This window comes from Zalophus californianus, chromosome 10, assembly GCF_009762305.2.
Source record: "Zalophus californianus isolate mZalCal1 chromosome 10, mZalCal1.pri.v2, whole genome shotgun sequence".
Classification (NCBI taxonomy): Eukaryota; Metazoa; Chordata; class Mammalia; order Carnivora; family Otariidae; genus Zalophus; species Zalophus californianus.
This window is the reverse complement of record NC_045604.1, coordinates 28,688,239-28,708,970: the sequence shown is the minus strand read 5'-3', so window position 1 is coordinate 28,708,970 and position 20,732 is coordinate 28,688,239. Positions and strand designations below refer to the sequence as shown.

The 20,732-nt window shown below is 53.0% G+C and overlaps 1 protein-coding gene across 9 annotated transcripts in view; it reads left to right on the top strand.

Moving 5' to 3' along the window:
* NAV1 (neuron navigator 1) overlaps nt 1-20,732 on the top strand; it is a 238,976-nt gene that overhangs the window by 131,931 nt on the left and 86,313 nt on the right. For all 9 annotated transcript variants that reach the window (XM_027610115.2, XM_027610114.2, XM_027610113.2 and 6 more), the window contains exon 5: nt 16,394-16,496. In XM_027610115.2, the coding sequence (XP_027465916.1) occupies nt 16,394-16,496 (103 nt within the window). The remainder of the gene's footprint in view (nt 1-16,393; nt 16,497-20,732) is intronic.

Sequence of the window (20,732 nt, the reverse complement as noted above, 5' to 3'; positions counted from 1 at the left end):
ACCAGGGAGGAAGATGAACAGCAGAGGGCAGTTGGCTCTCCCGGGGGCCCCTAGGGCGTTCTTGCAGCACCCTCTTCCCCAGGGGCTCACACACACAGGCCCCCACTGCCCCTGTGCCCAGAGTGCAGGCAGCTCACTGCCTGTGCCTCTGTCCTCCCCAGCCCCTGCCTCCAGCTCCGAGAACTTCCTGCAGGCAGGCTGGCCCTCCCCCTTGTCACCCCTTGCAGCCCTGTGTGCCTCCTGGTCCAAGCTGGACCTTAGTCAGCATGCAGACTGGCGTCTTTCCCTCTCACGTCTCATCTGCCCTTCTTTTGGAGGACCCCTGCAGGAAGAAGCAGGAGTGCTAGGTTCTTCCAAGAATCCTAGCACATTGGCCAGCTGCGGGGGGGGGGGGGGAGGGGAGGTGTGGGGAAGGGGCACCGGCTCCACGCTGGAAGGATTTGTTGTCACTGAAGTTAGATGTGGCTTTGTAGCTTGCAGACTTGGAAATCTCCAGGGGAGATTTTTTTTCCCTGGGAATTCAGCTCCATTCAAACAGTGACCAACCCTTAGTCACTTGGTGGGGCTGCACTGCAGGGCCTGGGCCACCATGGGCTGTATGCAGGCCCTGCTGGGCTTGGGCCAGGGCTAAGCCTGGGTGCTTCTTCTTGCCCCTCCCTGGGCTTCACTTCAGTATGGGTCCCAGGCCCTCCAGGGTGACCCTTGCACACCACCCCACTGGACCTTCTGGAGAAGAATGCCCAGTACATAAGCTCCTGCTCACTTCCTTTCTCTTTTCATATCCTTTCTCCCACTTTCACGAGTGTGGTACTGGGGTTGATTTTTTTTTTTCTCTCAGAAGGGGAAACTGAGGCCCAGAAGGGCTGAGCAGCTTGCTCCCAGGTGCCGGAACATGCTGGGACTGGGACCCAGGGGCCTTGGCTTCCAGCCTGGTGCTCAAGCTCTGAAGGTCCTTCCCTTCCAGATGTGTGGGGGACCCCTTGGCTTCTCCAGTGAGAGACCAGCTAACAGGGGCAGGACAGGGGCAGGAGGAGGTGGGATGGGAGCCTCCAGGCCCCCACATATGTTCCCCATGAAGGAGCGGGTGGGAGGGCAGGAGGAGGGAGTGGTGCCGGAGCCCTGCTTTTGGCCACAGCTGGTTCCCAGGCTCCTGCGCTGGAATTGAACAGGCAAGAGGAGGATTCTGAGTGATCTGATTAAGCAGTCGAGCGTAGCCGTTGGTCTTGGCAAGCAGGCCGCACAACCTGCCTGCCGGATGCTCTAGGAAGGTTCTTCCGAGGCCAGAAGATCTGCAGGTTCCAGAGCTGGGACAAAGCCCAGTGGGGAGGAAGGGCTCCCTCGAGGAAGTACCGGGCAGGAGCAGTGACTGCCAGCAAGGCCCGGCCTGGCTGGTGGCCCCGAGTCTTGGAGGTGGAGGAACGCTGACCTGGCCTGCTGCCCATCACCCCCCCCCCCGCCCCTGCAGCGCATTCATTCCACGGCCCAAAGGACAGGCCTCTTCCTGCGAATGTGATGTGAGGAGTGCAGGGCCGGCGTGTCAGTCAGGAGGGGCCTCCTGGGGTCTGGCGATACTGTCTTGGTTGTCATTTGTCATGTATTTGGGAAAAAGCACGGACTTCAGAGTCAGACGTGGATCCACATTCTCACTATACCACTCATGCAAGCTGTGGACCTTAGGAAGTTAACTGGGCCTCTCTGAGCCAAACATCTATAAAACGGGGGTAATTATACTTAACCCCTAATAGCTGTTGTGTTAAGGGACAAAACGTGTAGTCATGCCCCCTTATCTGCAGGGGACATGGTCCAAGACCGCCGGTGATGCCTGTAACTCGGATAGTACCAACCCTGCATCCACCGTTTTTTCCTATATGTACATACCTCTGATGAAGTTCAATTTCTAAATTGGGTACAGTGAGAGATTAACAGCAATAGCTTCTAGTAAAATACAACAACTATAACAATATACTGTAATGAAAGTTACGTGAATGCAGACTCTCATTTCATGGGGCACCTGCGTGGCTCAGTTGGTCAATCAGTCTGCCTTTGGCTCAAGTCATGATCCCAGGGTCCTGGGATCGAGTCCCACGTCGGGCTCCCTGCTCAGTGAGGAGTTTGCTTCTCCCTGTCCCTCTGCCCCTCCCCCCTGCTTGTGCACGCTCTCTTTCTCTCTCAAATAAATAAAATCTTTAAAAATAAAAAAAAAACCCATCATCTCACATTGCACCCACGCTTCTTGTGATGATGTGAGATGATAAAATGCCCATGTGCTGAGGTGAAGTGAAGGGAATGACGTAGGCACTGTGACATAGTACGAGGCTGCCCTTGACCTTCTCACTACTCAGGAGGATCATTGGCTTCAGGACCATGGGTAGATGGAACTGTGGATAAAGGGGGACTATTGTGTATCCCTGTCTAGCGTCATGCTCGGTACCTAGAAGATACTGAGTAAATATTGTCTCCTTCCCCTTCCCCTCCTGCCTCAGAGAACATTGCCTGCTTTTTAAGAACTCTTAAGCAAACCTTATTAAGTTTCACTGTAGGATTTCTCTGCCTTCTTAATTGGAAGTCCTTAAAGCTGACCTTATTCCTTCTTGCTTCAGTTTGTGCCCAAACCATGGGGCAGTGCCGTGGCCTTTGTCCAAGCCTGGTCCTTTTGGTGGGTAGCAGGACCATCCTGAAGGTGGGGAGATGTGCTAGTGGCAGATGGGCTGAGCCTGAGGGTCCCCAGTGGTAGGCAGCAGAGGGTCGAGGGGATCGGTGACATAGAAGGCTTTTCCAGAAATGTGAATCCTCCAGGGAGGCAGCCAGGCTGGGCAGACGACAGCTCTTTGATGTAGGAGCAGATGCTCTGCAGGCAGAGCTGGGGCTGGGGAAGAGGGAGGTGTGAGCAGCCTTCTTAGGCAGAGAGACTCCCCCGTCTGGGGCAGCCCTGCATCGCCCACACACTGTCCCGAACCTTATCAGAGCCAAGGAATTTATTTAAAGCCTGACCTCTACCTTCTCCAGCCCCAGACTGGCTCTGAAATCAGCAAGCTGTGTCATCTTCACCGAGTCCTTGCCACTCCATTGGGCCTCAGTTTCTTCTTGTGCTCAAGAAACTCTGAGGCTCATGCCTGCTCTGATGTTTGAGGAGCATTCATGTCAACCATTTTCTAGGCTTGCGGCAGGGGCTATCTACACGGGCACATATACAAGTTGGCCAGACCTTGTACTGGCAGACCAGTTACCCTACACATCTTCTTTGTCTCCCAAACTACGTGCCACCCTCACCCTAAATCCACACCCCTTTCCCATTGTATTGTTTAAAACAGTGAGGGGAGGGGGCGCCTGGGTGGCTCAGTCGGTTAGGCGGCTGCCTTCGGCTCAGGTCATGATCCCAGGGTCTTGGGATCGAGCCCCGCATCGGGCTCTCTGCTCGGCGGAGAGCCTGCTTCTCCCTCTCCCTCTGCCTGCCGCTCTGCCTACTTGTGCTCTCTCTCTCTCTCTCTCTGTTAAATAAATAAATAAAAATCTTAAAAAACAAAAACAAAAACAAAAACAGTGAGGGGAGCATGCCCTGTATTTGAGGTGTTGTGTGCAGATATAGGATGAATATGCCATGTCTCTGCCTTCCCAGAGGTGACAATCTAGTGGGGGAAAAGACATGAAATCTGAACAGGAGCTCTGGGTGGTATGTGCCATTATTTCACTTTATAGGTAAGAGTGCTGAGGCCTAAGGATTAAGTACCTTGCCCCAGGTCCCAGGCTGGTAGGGGGTAAAGCTGGCTCTGTGCCCTGTGGCCTCCTGCCACCCAACAGCCAGAGCTAGTCCTTTCTCGTGGCTCAGCCTTGGCTTAGGTTACATTGTTCCCGAACTAGGGGCTTGCTCTGTTGTCCATGGTCAGACTCACTCCTTCCCTTCCTTTGGTTTCAAATCATTGGCCACCTCTTCCAGGAGCCCCTCCCTGATTCCCTCAGCTCACCCCCACTCCACCATTTTCTAATCAGTCCCCAGCAAACAGCAAGGCCCCTGGGCACTGCTGACAGTGCCTGACCCCCACATGTGCACACCAGCCTCCTAGCTGTGGACTCCCAGGGGCCGGGCCCTGCGTGGATGGCTGAGGTAGAAGCCAGTGGCTTCTCAGGTCAGTAGGTGCGTCAAAAGCCATGGCCATCTATCCATTCGACATGTCCCCTTGCTGAAGTCCAGCTACTTCCACAAGAGTCAGGTGGGACGCACCTCTACAGCAGAGAAGACAGCAAGGTCTGGGTGGGAGAACTCCAGAGGGTCCCTAGCCTGGAGTTCTGGTGCAGGCAGAGGCGTGACGGGGGCAGGTCTCCCATCAAAAGAGTAGTATCTTCAGAGACAGTGCCTCTTGTCGCTTGGCCTCTGGTAGGTCCTGGGAAAGGAAAGGATGTCAAAGATTTGGAGGAGCTAAGTGACACTTAGCATAGAGCCAGAGCATACCCTCCCCTTTGCTGCTGATCCTCTTCTGCCACTAACTCAGATGCTGTGCTCTGGCAAGTCTCTGTCTGACCCACTCTGGTCTTCAGCCACAGGGCCCCAGATACCTCAAGATGGGCCCCATCTGTAAAGTGGAGAAGCCAGACTAGACAGTTCATCAAGGGCAAACACCTCCTAGAAACAGCCAATGATATTAGTATAGACCAAGCCTCCGGGCTCGAGCAGTGCTGTCCAATAGAACTTTCTAGGCAATGGAAATGGTCTCTATCTATAGTGCTTACGAGCCAACGTGATGATGTGGCCATTGAGCACTTGAAATGTGGCAAGGGCAAATGACAACTGAATTTTAAATTTTATTTAATTTTAACTAATTTAAATATAGAAGATGCTCAACTTCATTCGTCATTAGGGAAAAGCAAAATAAATCTACAATGATTTACACTTCACACCCATTTGGGTGACCATAATAATAATAAAAAAAAACAACAGACAATAACACATGTCGGAGAGTATGTGGAGAGATCAGAACCCTCACACGCTGCTGGTGGGACTGTGCAATGGGGTAGCCGCTTTGGGTTTTTGGTGGTTTTTTTTAAGATTTTATTTTTAAATAATCTCTGCACCCAATGTGGGGCTCAAACCCACACCCTGAGACCAAGAATCTCATGCTCCACAGACTCAACCAGCCATGTGCCCCAAAGGCACTTTGGAAAACAGTCTGGCAGTTCCTCAGAATGTTAAACACAGAGTTACCGTATGACCCGGTGTTGCACTCCTGGGCATATATCCAAGAGAAATGAAAATGTATGTCCACATAAAGACTTGTATATGAATGTTCATAGTAGCTTTATTCATAAAATAGGCAAAAGGTGGAAATGACCCAAATGCCCATCAAATGATGGATGGCTAAATAAAATATGGTATATCCAAGCAGTAGAAAGTTATTCAGCCGTGAAAAGGAATGACATAGTGATAACTTGATACAACATGAATGAACTGCTAAGAAGCCAGTCACAAAAGGCCAATATTCATGATTATATTTATATGAGATGTCCAGAACTGGCAAATCTGTAGAGATGGAAAGTAGAGATTGGTGGTTGCCAGGGGCTGGGGCCGGGGGGTGGTGGGGAGTGGTGAGTGATTGCTAATGGGCACATTCTTTTGGAGGTGATAAAAATATTCTGACATTGGGTGATGGTGATGGTTACACAAATTTGCAGATGTGCTAAGAACCATTGAATTGTACTTTATTTTTTTATATTTTAGTTTATTTTTAAAAGTATTTTATTCATTTGAGAGAGAGAGAAAGAGCATGCACATGGGGGAAAGGCCAGAGGCAGAGGGAGAGAATCTCAAGCAGACTCTGTGCTGAGCACGGAGCCCAACATGGGACTCGATCCCAGGCCCCTGAGATCATGACCTGAGCCAAAATCAAGGCGGATGCTCAACCCACTGAGCCACCAGGCGCCCCTGAGTTGTTAGAAAGGGTGACTGTTCTGTTCTGGGAAGTATATCTTCTCTGTATCTGTGTATCTCGTTATTCATTTGTGGCTAGGGGCTGCAGCCCTGGACAATGCGGCTCTAGATTCCGATTATCTGGGTCCAATTCTGGCTTCGCCATTCACTGCTGTATCACCTTAGGCAGCTTACTTAACCTCTCTGGGCTTCAGTCTTCTCAAGGGCAAAACTGGGATACTAACCGGACTGCTTCACAGGGCTGTCATGAAGATTACATGGGCTGATATATACATGAAGCTTCTAGACCCGTGTGTGGCACACGGCGCTGTTGAAGAGTTAGCCAATAACTGATCTTACTAGTTCAGTCAGAAATCGTGGTCCACACCCGGGCCCAGCCCCCAGCCCCCAGCCCCCAGCCCTTTCCCGAGCTTCCTCTCCCCTGCCCGCTTTGCCTGCAGCCCCCTCTCTGCTGTGTAAACTGCCCCTATCACAGTGACTCCCAGCTCCCAGCTCCCAGCAGCAGCGTCACTAGAGCCTGGTGTCAACATGTAGGGTCTGGGCAGCATCACTACCAGAAAACAGGGCCAGTAAACCTTGAGGTCCACTGGGCAGGAGAGGCAGGACTTGTCTCCTGCTGAGGCAGGCAGTTCATTTAGGAGGCCTGCCCTCCCGAGCTGAGCCCAGAGTCCAAGTCTTTAAAGGAGAGAAGATTGAATATGTTCGTGAATCTTCTCCCTGATCCTATAACCTCATATTCAGAGGTACGTGGGGTGGGGAAGAGAAGACGACAGGATTGGCAAACCGGCACCTCTTCCCTGCAGGGGTGCAGGCAGGCGTCCCCTCCTTGGCCCCCAGTGCCCAGCATTGACTGCCCTCCGCCGGTCCTTACCTAAAGCGGTATCAGGGCTAGACCGTAGGAAGTGGCTGCGGAGGTTGCTTTCCCCCGGAGCTTTAATGCTCACTCTCCGTCGTCGCCTCCAAAGGTTGCACTTGCTCACCGCCTGAGCAGGCTGAGCCGGCCTGACCTGGGCAGCCTTGTGGAACTACACTCTGGCTCCCCTCCTCCCTCCTGCTCACTGCAGAGAGAGGCTGCCACTGTCCCCACCCCACCCCACCCCACCCTCACCCCCAACCCCCGTTGGAGTCTGTCCGGGACTCTGGCTCTGGATCTGAGCTTGCCAAGTGGAGCCCACAGGTGCCCGGAACCCGCCCCCGCCCCACAAACCCTCTGCACGCCCAGGGCTGATTGGCTCAGCCCAGAAGCCAGGCACTGTTCCCTCTCCCCATGAGTAGGACAGGCTCCCCAAAGTAGATGCTGCAAACTCTTGGCGCTTCTCCAAGGATGATAGTACAAACCAGGCACTGAGGCCTGGGGTCAGGGGCAGGATGCCGGCCCCAGGAGTACAGAGTCTGGGAGGAAAGGAGGTGTGCTAAGCAGAATGCAGAGGGAAAAAACCCTTCTGGGCAGCGGCTTGCAAGCCTGAGAGCGAGACGGCGGCTTCTCTGCAGTACTGCGGCCGCCGCAAGGCCACGGCTGGCTGAGGACCGGCAGCGCCCCCTTGTGGCCCATCTTCGCAGCAGCGACCGTGACAGGGACTGGAGGGGCTGGCATCCTCCGTGCAGCAGGACTAGGTGGCTCCTCGTGATGGAGGAGTGGGCTTTCCCAGAAAACAGTGGATGTGTGCCCAGGGAGTATACTTGGTCTGAAGGCCCAGAACACAGCCCCGTGGCCTGGTGTCAGGAACTCAGCCCCGTTTTGTGATGGACATCTATTCTGGTGGTGTGCAACAAGATGTCAGAATTTCTCAAAATGTGACTTCTGGGGGTGCCTGGTGGCTCAGTCAGTTAAGTGTCTGACTCTTGATTTCAGCTCAGGTCATGATCTCAGGCTCATGAGTTGGAGACCCTTGTTGGGCTCCACACTCTGCAGGGAGTCAGCTTGAGGATTTTCTCCCCCCGCCCCCCCCCCCCCCGCTTCTCCTCCCCGCCTTGCGTACTCTCTCCGTCTCTCCCCACCCCCCCACCTCTCTCCCCTGCTCATGCTCTCTCTGTCTCCCTCTTTCAAATGAATAAACTTTTTTTAAAGATGTTTATTTATTTATTTGAGGCAGGGGACGGAGGGAGAGGGAGAAGCAGACTCCCCACTGAGCAGGGAGCCTGATGTGGGGCTTGATCCCAGGACCCCAGGATCATGACCTGAGCTGAAGGCAGACACCCAACTGACTGAGCCATCCAGGTGCCCCAATAAATAAAATCTTTTTTAAAAGAACAAGACCTTCTGTATCATCCATATTGGGGGCTTGCAAAGATGCCCCATTTCAGCCTGTTGAGTCATAGTCACTGGGGATGACACCCTCACCCCCGCATCTTTAACACATTCTGGGAGAAAAGATGTTTGTATGGGATTTAGCCAACTACAAAGCTATAGAACCAGATGGTCAAAGTTGGTTAGGGGCCTTGGGTATCCCCTACCCCAACTCCCTTGATTTATTTTTTTTTAGAGGAGGGTGAGGAGAGGCAAAGGGAGAGGGAGAGAGAGAATTTTAAGCAGACTTCATACCCAGAGCAGAGCCGACATGGGACTTGATCTCAGGTCCTGAGATCATGACCTGAGCCGAAATCAAGAGCTGATGCTTAACCCATTGAGCCGCCCAGGCATCCCGCCCCCCAGCTCCATTTTTTTATAGATAGGGAAATTAAGGCCCAGAGAAGGGAAGTTGTTTATCCAAGACCCCACAGCTAATTAGTGTGTGCCCTCAGGAAGAGCAAGCCTTCCTCCTCCGGACCCCTGCCTCCCCCTCCTCTTAGCCCAGTGCCCACTAGAGACATATTGCGGAGGCTCTCTGATCCAAGCCTTCTGACTCAATAAAAATCAAAACTTTAGGTGATCTGGAGAGACACCTGCCTGGCAATCCCAGGCCAGGGGTGGACCACGCTTGCCCTTCTTTCTGGCCCCAGGTTTCACTTCTATCTCCTGGTTTGCCTTGCCTTGCCTCCCATCCATGTGGCCAATATGTTATTTCTTGAGTCCTGGCTCTTTCTAGGTATCTTGCCCCACGCAGCACCCCGCAGGAGGGCCACAAACACTTGGCTCCAGTTTGGTTCACACGCTAGTTGGGAGGATTCAGGATTCCCTGGAGCAAGGATGAAACTCCCCAGGGAGCAGGAGCACTCACTAACTAGAAGTGTGTGATTTGTCACGCTGCAGGGTTCTGTGACAATCACCTCTGACAATATTGTGACTTACGTGGGGGGATGAGTGAAATGACAGAATTGGTAACAGAATAAAACGTCCCCCCGCCTGCATGCTCCATGAAAGGGGGTGCCTCTTGCATGGAGGCCCACCTAGTGCTCTCTCTCTAGGGCCTCCAGGCTCATCGGATGGTGAGCAGGGTGGAGGGAGGAGTGGAATTGTAGGGAGATTGCCTGAGCTCAGGGGAGACTGGTGAGCTGGGTCACCTGTCAGTTTCCATGCCTGCTTCTGCCGCACCGCCGGACAGAGCCTGCCAAGACTCAAGATGAGGAGTCCATCCGGTGCAAGGCTGCTGTCTGCAAGGATCTGCAGGAGCCACCCAGCGCAACCTCTGAGCAGGGGGTGGAGACCTGGAGGGCTGAGGACTCCCCGGAGGTGGGCCCCCCATCGCCTCCTCTGGCTGGACTTCGAAGGTGTGTGTCCTTGAGTAGAGGAGAGAGAGAAAAGTGATGCCAAAGCCATCTGATTCGTGGGAAACACAGTATGTCAACCATGGATACTAGTTGTGATGTGGTAAACTCCCAAGCATCCTTTGTGCTCATTGTACTAAATATTCTTGGGGAACGTGGCCCACTGGCTAGGGCTGGAATACTTGTGTTTGTAACGCTTTTATTATAATGGTATTTGCCCCATGTGTACTAGGAGCCCAAGCTGACAGATTTTAGAGTTTGGAGAAGACTTGGATGCCACCCTTGGGATCTAATAGGGTCAGGAGAGATTTTTTGTTTTCTTCTTGGGAGTGGTTGAGTGTGTGTGTGTGTGTGTGTGTGTGTGTGTGTGTGTGTGTGTGAGAGAGAGAGAGAGAGAGAGAGAGAGAGAGAGATGCTTGATTCCTCCTTCTGCAGGTCATTTAGTCTAGCCTGGATATCTGAGCGGGTCTATTCCCAGACCATCTCAAACAGTAATTTACATTGTTTGTTTGTTTTTAAAGATTTATTTGTTAATTTTGAAAGAGAGAGAGCACGCGCATGTGAGCAGGGGGAGGGGCAGAGGAAGAGGGAGAGAGAGAATCTCAAGCGGACTACCTGCTTGATCTCATGACCCTGAGATCGTGACCTGAGCGGAAGTCAAAGAGTCAGATGTTTAACCGACTGAGCCACCCAGGTGCTCCACTGTAATTTACATTTTGATCACCCCCTCTGGCGACACATCCAGCGCCTCTCATCCCCAGCCCACAACCCAGCCAGGAAGAGCCCCAGGCCAAGAGCACACCTGCCCTGCTATTCACCACCTGGGTGGCACGGGCCAGGCCTTTCCGCTCTCTGGGCCTGAGGGAGGTGTTGTTTTTCCCCCATCTATAAAGTGAGAGGGCAGATGATTCTTCCGAGCCCCGAAATGCCAAGACTTGAAAATGTTCTTGTCCTTGAGTCACTTCTGTTTCTCCTGTGGCTTCTCACGGAGCCCAGGCACTCACAGCAGAAGCCAGTACAGAAGTCAGCCGAGAACCCAGTCTTCTGTGGCCTCTGCCCTGGGCTAAACGACTAACGCCGTTTCTGAAACATTGGTGGAAGTAATTAAGATTTCAGCAGTCAGTTATCACCGTTTACTTAATTGTCAGCTAATAATTAAAATTGTACAGAACTTGGGTAAATTTGACTGCTGGAGGATGGATCGATCCCCTGGAGTCCCTCCTCCTCCCCGCACCTCCCTAAATCTGGTGGGGTTCTTACCCTGCATTGGAGACCCCCATCCCTTCCCACCTCCGATTTCAGACTGCTGGCCGGGAATGGCTCCCGAGGCCCAGCCTCTCCCTCGGCTGAGCCAGGGTCTGGGGGAGCGGGTTTGAAGATGGAACATCACTATGGTGCAGGGCTGTCATCAGACCTGATGACTCAAGGATGAAGTTTTGCTTCCACCTCGTCTACTCCCTGCCTCCAAGGAGGAGGGCCTCCCCCAGCCAGGGCAAGGGCCCAGAGGAGGATGGGCAGTCCACCCGAGCTGCACCTGTGGGGCCGGCACCCCCCACCTGCAAAGGAAAGAACCAGGAAGCCAGCCCCAGCCCCAGTGCAAGCGTGCGCTCTTTGCCCACCGGCCCCTTTGTACCTTCTGATGAACAAGAGCTACCGTTTATAGAGGACCTACTATGTGCCAGATGCCGCGCAGAGCGTTTTACCTGAATGAGCACTGTCACCCTCACCACAACCCTCCCAGCGGGGCACCGTTATTCTCCCCATTTTACAGAGGGGGAGAACTGCAGCAAGCTGAGGTGCCTTGTGCAAGGTCAGACACACCGAAAAAGGACAGAGCAGGATCTGAACTCAGGTCTTTCCAACTCGAAGAACTATGTTCTTGCTACTACACCACCCTGTCCGTTCTTGCCCCAGCGTCTCCATTTCTTGGTTAGTTCCTAGTCTAGTTCACGTTCACAGTCTTACCTTCCTGGGAAAGCTTGTTTTCCTGATTTGCCACCAGTTGCATAGTGCTTCCTCCCTATGCATTATCCCTTCCCCAGATTAAACGACCCCTGTGCTACTGCTTTCATCTTTTTCCTTCCTTACCTACAATGGAGGATGGGCCCACATAAACCTCTCGATGCATATGTCTGCAGAACTGCAGACCTGCACACGTGTGATTCTTTTTTTTTTTTTTTAGATTTTTATTTATTTGGGAGAGAGAGAGCACAAGTGGGGTGAGGGGCAGAGGAAGAAGCAGACTCCTGCTGAGCAGGGAGCCTGATGCGGGACTCAGTCCCAAGACTCTGAGATCATGACCTGAGCAGAAGGCAGACGCTTAACCGGCTGAGCCCCCCAGGCGCCCCCACACATGTGATTCTAATGGTTTCCACAAACTACTGGCCAGACCACAAGTAATTGTGTATGTCTGGAGGCATGTTTATTTCAGGGCACTGTATTGTAGTGGGAAAAACGGGAGCTTTGGACTCCACAGATAGGGAAAGTGCTTAGGGTCATGCCCGACGTGTGGTAAGCGTTCAGGAGTGATGTTATTTGCATTTGTGTGTGTGTGTGTATCTATGTGTCAGGTTTATTTAATTGCCAGTCCGTTAGCCCAGAGACTCATGACAAACAGTATGCCCTCTGTGGTCTTGCATAAGAGGCAACAGGGCGTAGAAACACCATCCTACCTTGCGATGCCCAGTGCATGCTGGGAGGGTGATGTTTGTGGCACCTGTGAGTTACCATGTTGATGGCTGTGTTGGGGGAGACTCTTGCTCTCTTCTGAGCCAGAGGAGCACACACATCCTCCCTGGTTGCTCCTTTTGCAGGGAAAGGCTTGGAGCAGCCGCCCGGGACAACCTCATGAGCTCCCCCTGTTGACGTCTTTGTCAACCCAGAGCTGCAAGAGCCCTACCTGGCCTTTGTCCAACCCTGCTTCACACACACACACACACACACACACACACACACCATTCTTACAGCTGGACCCTATTCTATAGGAGTTAAGAGCAAGCATATCCAGACCCTCAGAGTAGGGCTGTGAGGGGTGTTAGGATCGGGGCATCCAATGGAGGGGACAGGTGTGCTCTGCTGACCACAGCGTGGGCCCAAGCAAGAGCAAGACCCTAGCTAAGCCGGCCTGGAGAATGATTTTTTCTCATCTGCACAAAGATGACACATAGGCTGGGGGTGTGCTGACTGCATCCCACAGGGAAGGACGCTGAGGGAGGAGAGGAGCTACCAGGCCCTTCCTCTCTTCTGTGTCTGCACTCTGTTATGTCCCCAAGGCCTATCCCACACCCAGACTAAACATTTGACAAGACACATGGAGGTGACCTCTGAGGCACCATGACTTATCCAGTAAAACAAATCAGGAAGCTTTGGGGTCATCATCACAAAATGGTGTGTGCCTCACAGACCTTCACCCCATCTCTGATCCTTATGGGAGATGGTGAGAAAGGGGTGAAGCTTAGGTATGAGTCAGAGGTGGATGGAGTGAAGGTCAAGAGGGGGCAAGGGTGAGGGGTGGGGTGAACTCTTTTGCAAATGCAACTTCATTCATATTTTCTAGTTAAATATGTAAAGATTTGCCTTGGGGTCGTGGACGTGAACATCAAATTGCCCCCCAACCTAGCCAATGTTTCTGCAGCTTCCTGAGCTCCAGAGGCCTTCCCTGTATGTGCATGTCAGTCCTCTCATCATGGGGCTACCACTGTACCCCTAGGAAGGTATCCGTCACCCACAAATGTGGAGCACAGCCAGACTTCTCAGGAGCCACCACCCTGACCTGAACCTTTGAGAAGCAGGCCGGCATGCCCAGGATGACCACCAGGGGGCAGTGCTGGGGCACGGAGGGAGCTTTAGAGGGGTAGCCTCGGCAGGACCCACCCAGGCCCAGGAGCAGATGCAGATCTAGATCACCCTCCAGCAAATCAGGGTCTAACCCCTCCTGCTGTGTATGTGTCTAGCCTACACCGCCAGCAGGCTTGGCATCAGGCGTTATTCTATTAACCTCTCTCTGAGACCTCCAGCTCGTCTGCCCCTCGCTGGACCTCAGCCTCCCATCTCTTGTGACCAGCTTGGACCGGGTCACCTCCAAGGACTCTTGTAGCTCTAATTTTCGGCAAGTCTTTGAGACTTTGGGGTATTCCCACCCCACTCTACCGACATGGAACTAAGGTAGCGGGATAGGGTGGTCTTTGAGGGAAGAGGGCAATGTGATCAGTGCAATGAGAAGTAGGAAAGTGTCTCTTTTTCTATCACTACTAGAGCATTAAGATCCAGGTTCCCACACCCCTACCCCCATGACCCAGGGCCAGGAGCATTAGAGAATACAGAGGGACCCTCCTGGGGCCGGCTACCATGTGTATTAAATATTTTTCCGTAAAAAGAAAAATAAACCTTCCTAAAGGGACATATATCCATGCACTTTTTTTTTAAGATTTTATTTATTTATTTGAGAGAGAGCGCGTGCACACACGCTCGAGTGGGGGGAGGGGCAGAGGGGGAGGGAAAGAGAGGATCCCAAGCAGATTCCGCGCCCAGTGCCGAGCCCGACCCCACAACCGCAAGACCTGAGCCAAAACCAAGAGTCAAACACTCAACCCACTGAGCCACCCAGGCGCCCCTATCCATTCTTTTTAAAAATGTATTTCTTGACACATTTTTTATGGTAGCATCTGTCTATTGAAATGTTCATTGAGCACCTACTGTGTGCCATCACCGTGCTTGATAGTAATGGTGCAGAGATAGATACCCTGTGATAGATCACAAGAAATGCGAGATTCTTCCTGGGCTCAACTCTGCTCTGTGGCCTTGGGCAATTTCTTTCATTGTTTTGAGTCTTAGTTTTCCCATCTGTAAAATGGGACAAGAGCACAAACCTCCCGTAAACGTTGTGAGGATTCAACTAGCTGATACATGCACAGGGTTGGCATGCACACAAGTCTCTGAGTAACTGTTGGTCAGCTTCCTCTTTGGGACTGCACACCCCTTAGAGTTATGCGCACCTTTCCCTCCTCACTGCCAAACCCATAGAAAGAATTGCCCTGGCCCAGGAACCCACATCTTGGCACAATGTTCTTAGTCCCCACCCAGGCATTTGGGAACCAAGCTTTAAAAATATATGTATGTACTCTATGATCCTGTCTGTGTTCCATGCCAAGCCATCTGTTAAAGCCATGGAGAAGCTCACAAGGTGACATTTGCCTGGATAAATAGGCATTGGCAGCCACGGAAGTGACGACACTTCTGTGGGACAGAGCTCAGACCCCTGGCACGGAGGCTTGCCATTTGTCCCTTCTTGCCACCAGCACGGAAGCTGGATACATGATGCTCACCATGAGCGACCCTACCAGCAATAGCAGCCTCCTGTAGGCTTCCCCAGGGAGAGGAGAGGTGCCTGGGTCTGGGTGTGGAGCTGGTTCTCAGCAAAGGTGCCGCCTGGCTTCCTGCCCGCCCTCCCCAGCCCCGCCTCAGCCGATAAGACAGAGCAGCCCCCGCCAGCCGGCCTGACTATATTCTTGGGGGAAGATGAGCCTCTGAAGGGATTCAGAAATGTTTCTCTTTGGCAGCGAAAAGAACCTCATGCCCCTGCTGAGTCTGTGGTTCGGGGAGGGACCGAGAGGGCAGTTTGACCAGGGGAGGACCGCAGAGGGTTTTGGGACAGAGATAAGGGAAGTAGCCTGAGAGTCAGGATTCTTGGGGTTTCTCCATTGCTTTGCAATCAGCTCTCCGTAGGCCCCGACTCTCCATACGTTGCCTTTCAGGGAGGCCTTGGGGGATTTGATTCCATTCAGTGACTTTGGATCCCATAGTCAAAGGTAAACCATGGGACAGGGACAGGTCCTCTTCATTTCAGTGTCCTCAGGGCCTACTGGCATAAACTATGTGTTTGATAAGATTTACTGGATGGATTGATAGAAAGATGGAGAAAGTTCTTGGGAGTTCTTCATGCTCAGAACCCCTTCATCTTTTGGATGTTATTTTCACCCTGGCAAGGAGATGGGATAAATTCTGTTTGCTTTTTGCTGTTGTAGATTGATTCTTCTCATCTGACCATGTTAACATTCTGCCTGGAAACCAAGGTTGAATAAAATGACCCCTGATCGTTTAGGATTCTGAGGGTGGCGGCCGTACCCATACAATCCTCCTCACTCAGGATCTCACTGTTGCCCAGAGCTCAGTCTGTGCTCCAGAAAATGACGGCTCATGTCCTCCACCTCCCCACCAGCCACCTCACTTTTAGGGGCTCCATCTGCACTATCCCCCCTGAGCCCCACAGAGCAACACCAGACATTCCCAGTCAGTGCTTGGTGCCCAGGGAGTGTGACATGCTGGAGCTGGCTCTTACCAGCTTCCCAGAGCTGACTGATAGCATCTCTTCCTAACCCTGTGGTCAGTGACATCATGTTGGTAGCTTAAAAGAGTCATGGGAGGAATATTTACACCACAGAAATTGGCAAACACTCCAAGTCGGCGTCCCCACCTCCGAGGGCTGGTTGTTAAACATTTACCAACATATCACTGGAGGTGGGGTTTGGTGCAGACATTCCAGTTGACCTCAACCACAGGAACCTTGCCTGTCAGGGACCTCTGCTCTGAGGAGCAAGGCCTCCCAAAAATGAAGCCAGAAGGAACAGTTCCTCAGGGGGTCTGGGTGGCGTGCCCAACACAGACCCCTTCCAGGGTCAAGATGTCAGGCGGTTTAAGGGCATGTGTCTAGGGTGACCAGCATGGCCTGGGGAGCAGTGTCCTCGGGACATGGTCAGTCTCCACTCCTTGACACCCTCAGCTCTCACCAGAAAGTTCTCCACTCACCCAGCTGCTCTTTTCTCCCTCTAGACCCAGAGTCCCAGAGAAAGAGGACAGTGCAGAATGTCCTGGATCTTCGACAGAACCTGGAAGAGACCATGTCCAGTCTGCGAGGGTCCCAGGTGACTCACAGGTAGGTCTCAGCTGCCGAGGGGGCCACACCCTCCACTGCTCTTTCTCTCTCCCACTCTGGAGAGCAGGGCTTCAGAGCCCCACGGTGCCACTGCTGCAGGGACAGGAGAGTTGGCCACCTCGGCAAAAGAAGCTTGGCTTTGCCTGGGATCTGCTTGCGCTTGAGCATGAGATTTCATTTTGAGCAAATGAGTTTGAAAAGCACGAGAGTGGGGGATGGGAAGCCACCCCGTGATGCAGGGCGTGACCTTCATGTCCACTTTCCCTCCTTCAACACCAGTCTCCTCATCTGTTACAGATGCTGTCCTCCTGTCCTGAAGTTTCTGTTATTAGAGGCTTCTAGAATCGTGCCCATCCCAACACCCCGCATCTTTTCCCTCTTCTGTCAGTTGGGTGTCCCCTTGCCTCTTCAGCCAGTGGCTGAGGGAGCCTGAGTGCTCAGGCTCCTTGTCACCCAGATCCACGCCATGGGGGTGTGCCCCTTCACCCCACCCTGCCGAGACCTTGCAGCCTCCGGCAGTGTGGGGCATTCGGCCCTCCCATGGCACCTCTCCCTGGAGCGGCACACTGGCCGCGGCCTCTGCCATGACTCAGAATTTCCCCCAGTGGCTCCCTAGAGCTGCTCAGATGAGCTCATGCTGTCAGCTCCAAGGGGGATAGAGGGCCAGGCAGGGGGTAGAAGGAGAGGGAGCAGACAGCCAGGATTGGGAAATCCTGAGGGTGTGGAGCAGGAAGGCTGAGAGCGACTAGGTGGCCTGTCCAGTTGGACTGGAGATCGGTTCCTCCCCATCTCCTGGGGTAGGAAAATGAGAGCAAAGTTGGGACCGACAGACAAAAGGATAGGGTCTTTGCTGAGCCCAAGTGTGTGGCCACGTGATAGCCAGACTAAACTGACATACCTCCAGTGACAGAGAACTCACTAACCGTCAATCATCCCCGTGCCCCGTGGGATTGCCATGACCAGGTAGTGGAGCAGAAATCAGGCTTCATAGCTTTCACCCATTGGCTCTAGTTCTTCTTCTGCTTAAGAACACCCCTCCTCCTCCTTCCACTGCTCTGCCTAGCCCCGTCCCGTCCTCCTTATTGGACACTCAGCCCTTTGCTCCCAGATAGCTGAGATATTTTCAGGGCTAAATCAAAGCCTCTCTCCTGTGGAGTTCGCAGGACCCAGCCTACTGAAAGGGATGTGGTCAAGGACATCTGAGGAAAAGAGTGCATGGGGGGAAGCTCCTGGAGGCCCTGGGGCTCAGGCCCCCTTACATCTATTCCTAACCTCTATCCCTCACAGTCCTGAGCAGGACCCAAGTGAGACAGGGGCCGGGCTCAGCTTGGCTCACCAGTCCAGGGACTCAGTGGAGGAAATCTTGAGCGTCCTCCTTTCCCCATCCAGGGAAGTTGCTGAAACAGCTTTCAGCACCAAATCCTATGCCAGCTGCATGCCAAAGAAGGCAGAAAGTGCTTAGTTGCTGAGGGGGTCACACCCCAAATGACTCACCCGCAGGGGAAGGATAGAAGCAACAGCTTCCGTGTCCTGGTACCACTGACTCTGAGCAGCCAGCCCGTGAAGCAGGACAGCCTGACCCCTTTTTGCTTTCTGTTTGGGGTGGAGAAGAGAGAGCTGGCTGGTTGGAGGGGAGAGCCTCCGACCTCTGGCTTCTGCCTCCCTTTGTGGAAAAGGAACCAAGAGCCCTGAGCTGGTTTTGCTGTTGACTGTGGACCCAGAGCCACTTCCTCTCTTAGTCTTTGGTTTATATTCTTCCTGGTCCACGCTTTGATAGTCAGAACAATGATTCCCTGAGGTTTTAGGGCTTTTTTACTTTTTAAAGTGCTTTCCATCCATCAGCCCTGGGAGAAGACAGGGTATGTTCATATCATCTGGGTTAGAGAAGTAGCAGCCGAGGCTGGGGAGGGGGGGGGGGTCCCTTGCCGGAGTCACGCAGGCTGATGAGGGTGGGTTCTGTGTCCGGCAAGCTTAGAACCCATGCCAGGCACGGTGCTGGGCACCAAACCCCAGAACAAACACAGGCTTCATCCTTGATGGGGAGCTTCCCGTCCAGTGAGCCGTTCCAGCCAGGTTATTTTCACTCTGGAACTTAGAGGCTAACTCTATATTCAGTTCCTTTCTCAGAAATCTTTTATTTCTGTCCTGCTTCCTCTATTTCTACTGGCTCGTTTCCCCAGCAAGGAGAGCGTCTGGGTCAGGGGGCTGGGGCTGGAGAGGAAGTGAAAGTCTCCCTCCAAGCCCGCCACTCTCCCCACCCCAGAGAGAGAGCGAGAGCGAGAGTGAGAGCGAGAGCGAGAGAGAGAGGCAAGACTGAAGTGCCAGATGCAAGGCTGGAAGGCAAGAACTGACGTTTTAAGCTAGAATCCTCCCCCGCTGACTTAGAGATGTCTGGAGATGGGTTGGGGGGGATAAAAAAGAGCAACAGAACCGAGGAAGAGGCACTTTTAGTGCAGAGAGCTAAGCAGGAGTAGGCCAGGAATAGCACTGAGGGATCTGGATGCTCCGCATACGCACAACCCACACTGCACACTAATTTTATTGCCGCGGTGTAGACTGACTAGGGAAACAGGCTGTCCTGGAGCTCTCCAGCGTCGTCACCATGGCCATCATCATCCTTTCCTTTCCCATTCTCATCTCATTGTCACGGTCAGCTTGTTTTCATTAAACCCTTACTGCGTGCGTCCCTGGACTGAGTCTGATGGCGAGAACGTCCCTGCTCTTCAACTCAGCACATTCGTCCTGGGTCTGCTCCTCATTGATTGGTTCTTGTACCTGGACCCAAGAACATGCCAGGCCCTGCGCGAAGTGCTGACATACAGTGGTGAGCGAGGCGGCCAGTCACACAGGCCCACAGTCTCCTTCAGGGAACTTCCATTCGCTCCGAGGTCCACAGTAATTAGAAACAGAAATAACACAGTGTGTGATGAAGCACACGCCAAACACCAGAGGAGGGCCCGGAGGGGAGAAGCTGGATGCACGCCAGGTCAGGAAGCCCCACAGAAGGTCAGAGGCAGTGCTCACAAATTGCCCTGCCCAGCCAGGGCACCCCCAGCTTGTGCACAGGACTTCTGTAGAGACCACCTGCGTGCTCGGATTCAAGGGTCTTCGGGCTCCTCCAGTTCTGTTGATTGAAAAGATCAACCCTTGGGGGCACCTGGGTGGCTCAGTCGGTTAGGGGTCTGCCTTCGGCTCGGGTCATGATCTGGGGATCCTGGGATCGAGCCCCACATCTGGGGAGCCTGCTTCTCCCTCTCACTCTGTCCCTCCCCCCTGCTTGTGTGCGCGCTCTTTCTCTCTCTCTTTTTCTCACTCTATCTCAAATAAATGAATAATAAGATCTTTAAAAAAAATTAACCCTTATTTTCTCAGGGTTGGTAGAGACAATTTGGGAGGATTTTCTTTTTTTCAAGGAGCATTACAAAAACAAGAATAGAAAAATCAGTGTCCCACTCATACCTTCACCCCCCAAAGTGACTAAGAAGTAGATGTGTTCACAGAGTGAGGGCTCGTGTGCTTGTATAACTCCTGGGCAGCCACAGATTGCCTTAGCTACCCAGCTTTCGAGGCCTACGGACCCTCTTTCAGTTACACAACCCTGCCTGGCTTTAGTTAGGCCAAGCCACTGCGACCCTACCCATGGTTGATTGGGGCTGGCAACGCTGCTGGGATGAGCGGGATGATCAGCCTCTGTCTGAACCCACACCCAGGCCACCTCTCCAAGCAGATCCCAACTATCCTTGCTCTCTGCAGCCACCTGCAGAGGGTCCCTGGGGGGGAAAGGCGTCTCCTTCTCCTTCTCCAACTCTCAGACTCCCTCGGTGTCAGGTCACCCAGCACAAACCTGGGCATGCTTTCCTGGCCTGGCCTAGCAGGGCCTGAGGCAATGGGGCCCTGCACATCCTGTCTTCACCCCGCTGCCCATTTCCCCATGTTCTCTCCTCTTTCCAGTTAAGGCTGCTTCTGCTCTCTGGTGGGGTGCTGCTTTCTCCTGACAGCTTAGGCCTTTCGCTAGTCTTGCTGGGAAACAGTCACACATCTCGGGTTCCCAAAGCTTTGCCTCTACGCTCTGTTACCCACTCCAGGCTTTGCCATCTCTGGTTTGGGAATCAACTAGCTCTTAGCTTATTAATAGAAAAGAGGTGATAGACACACCCTGAACAGATGAATGAGCAAGGCCGCTGCAGCTCGGGCGGCCGGTCTATCCCACCTCCCCCAAGCGATACCACTGGACTC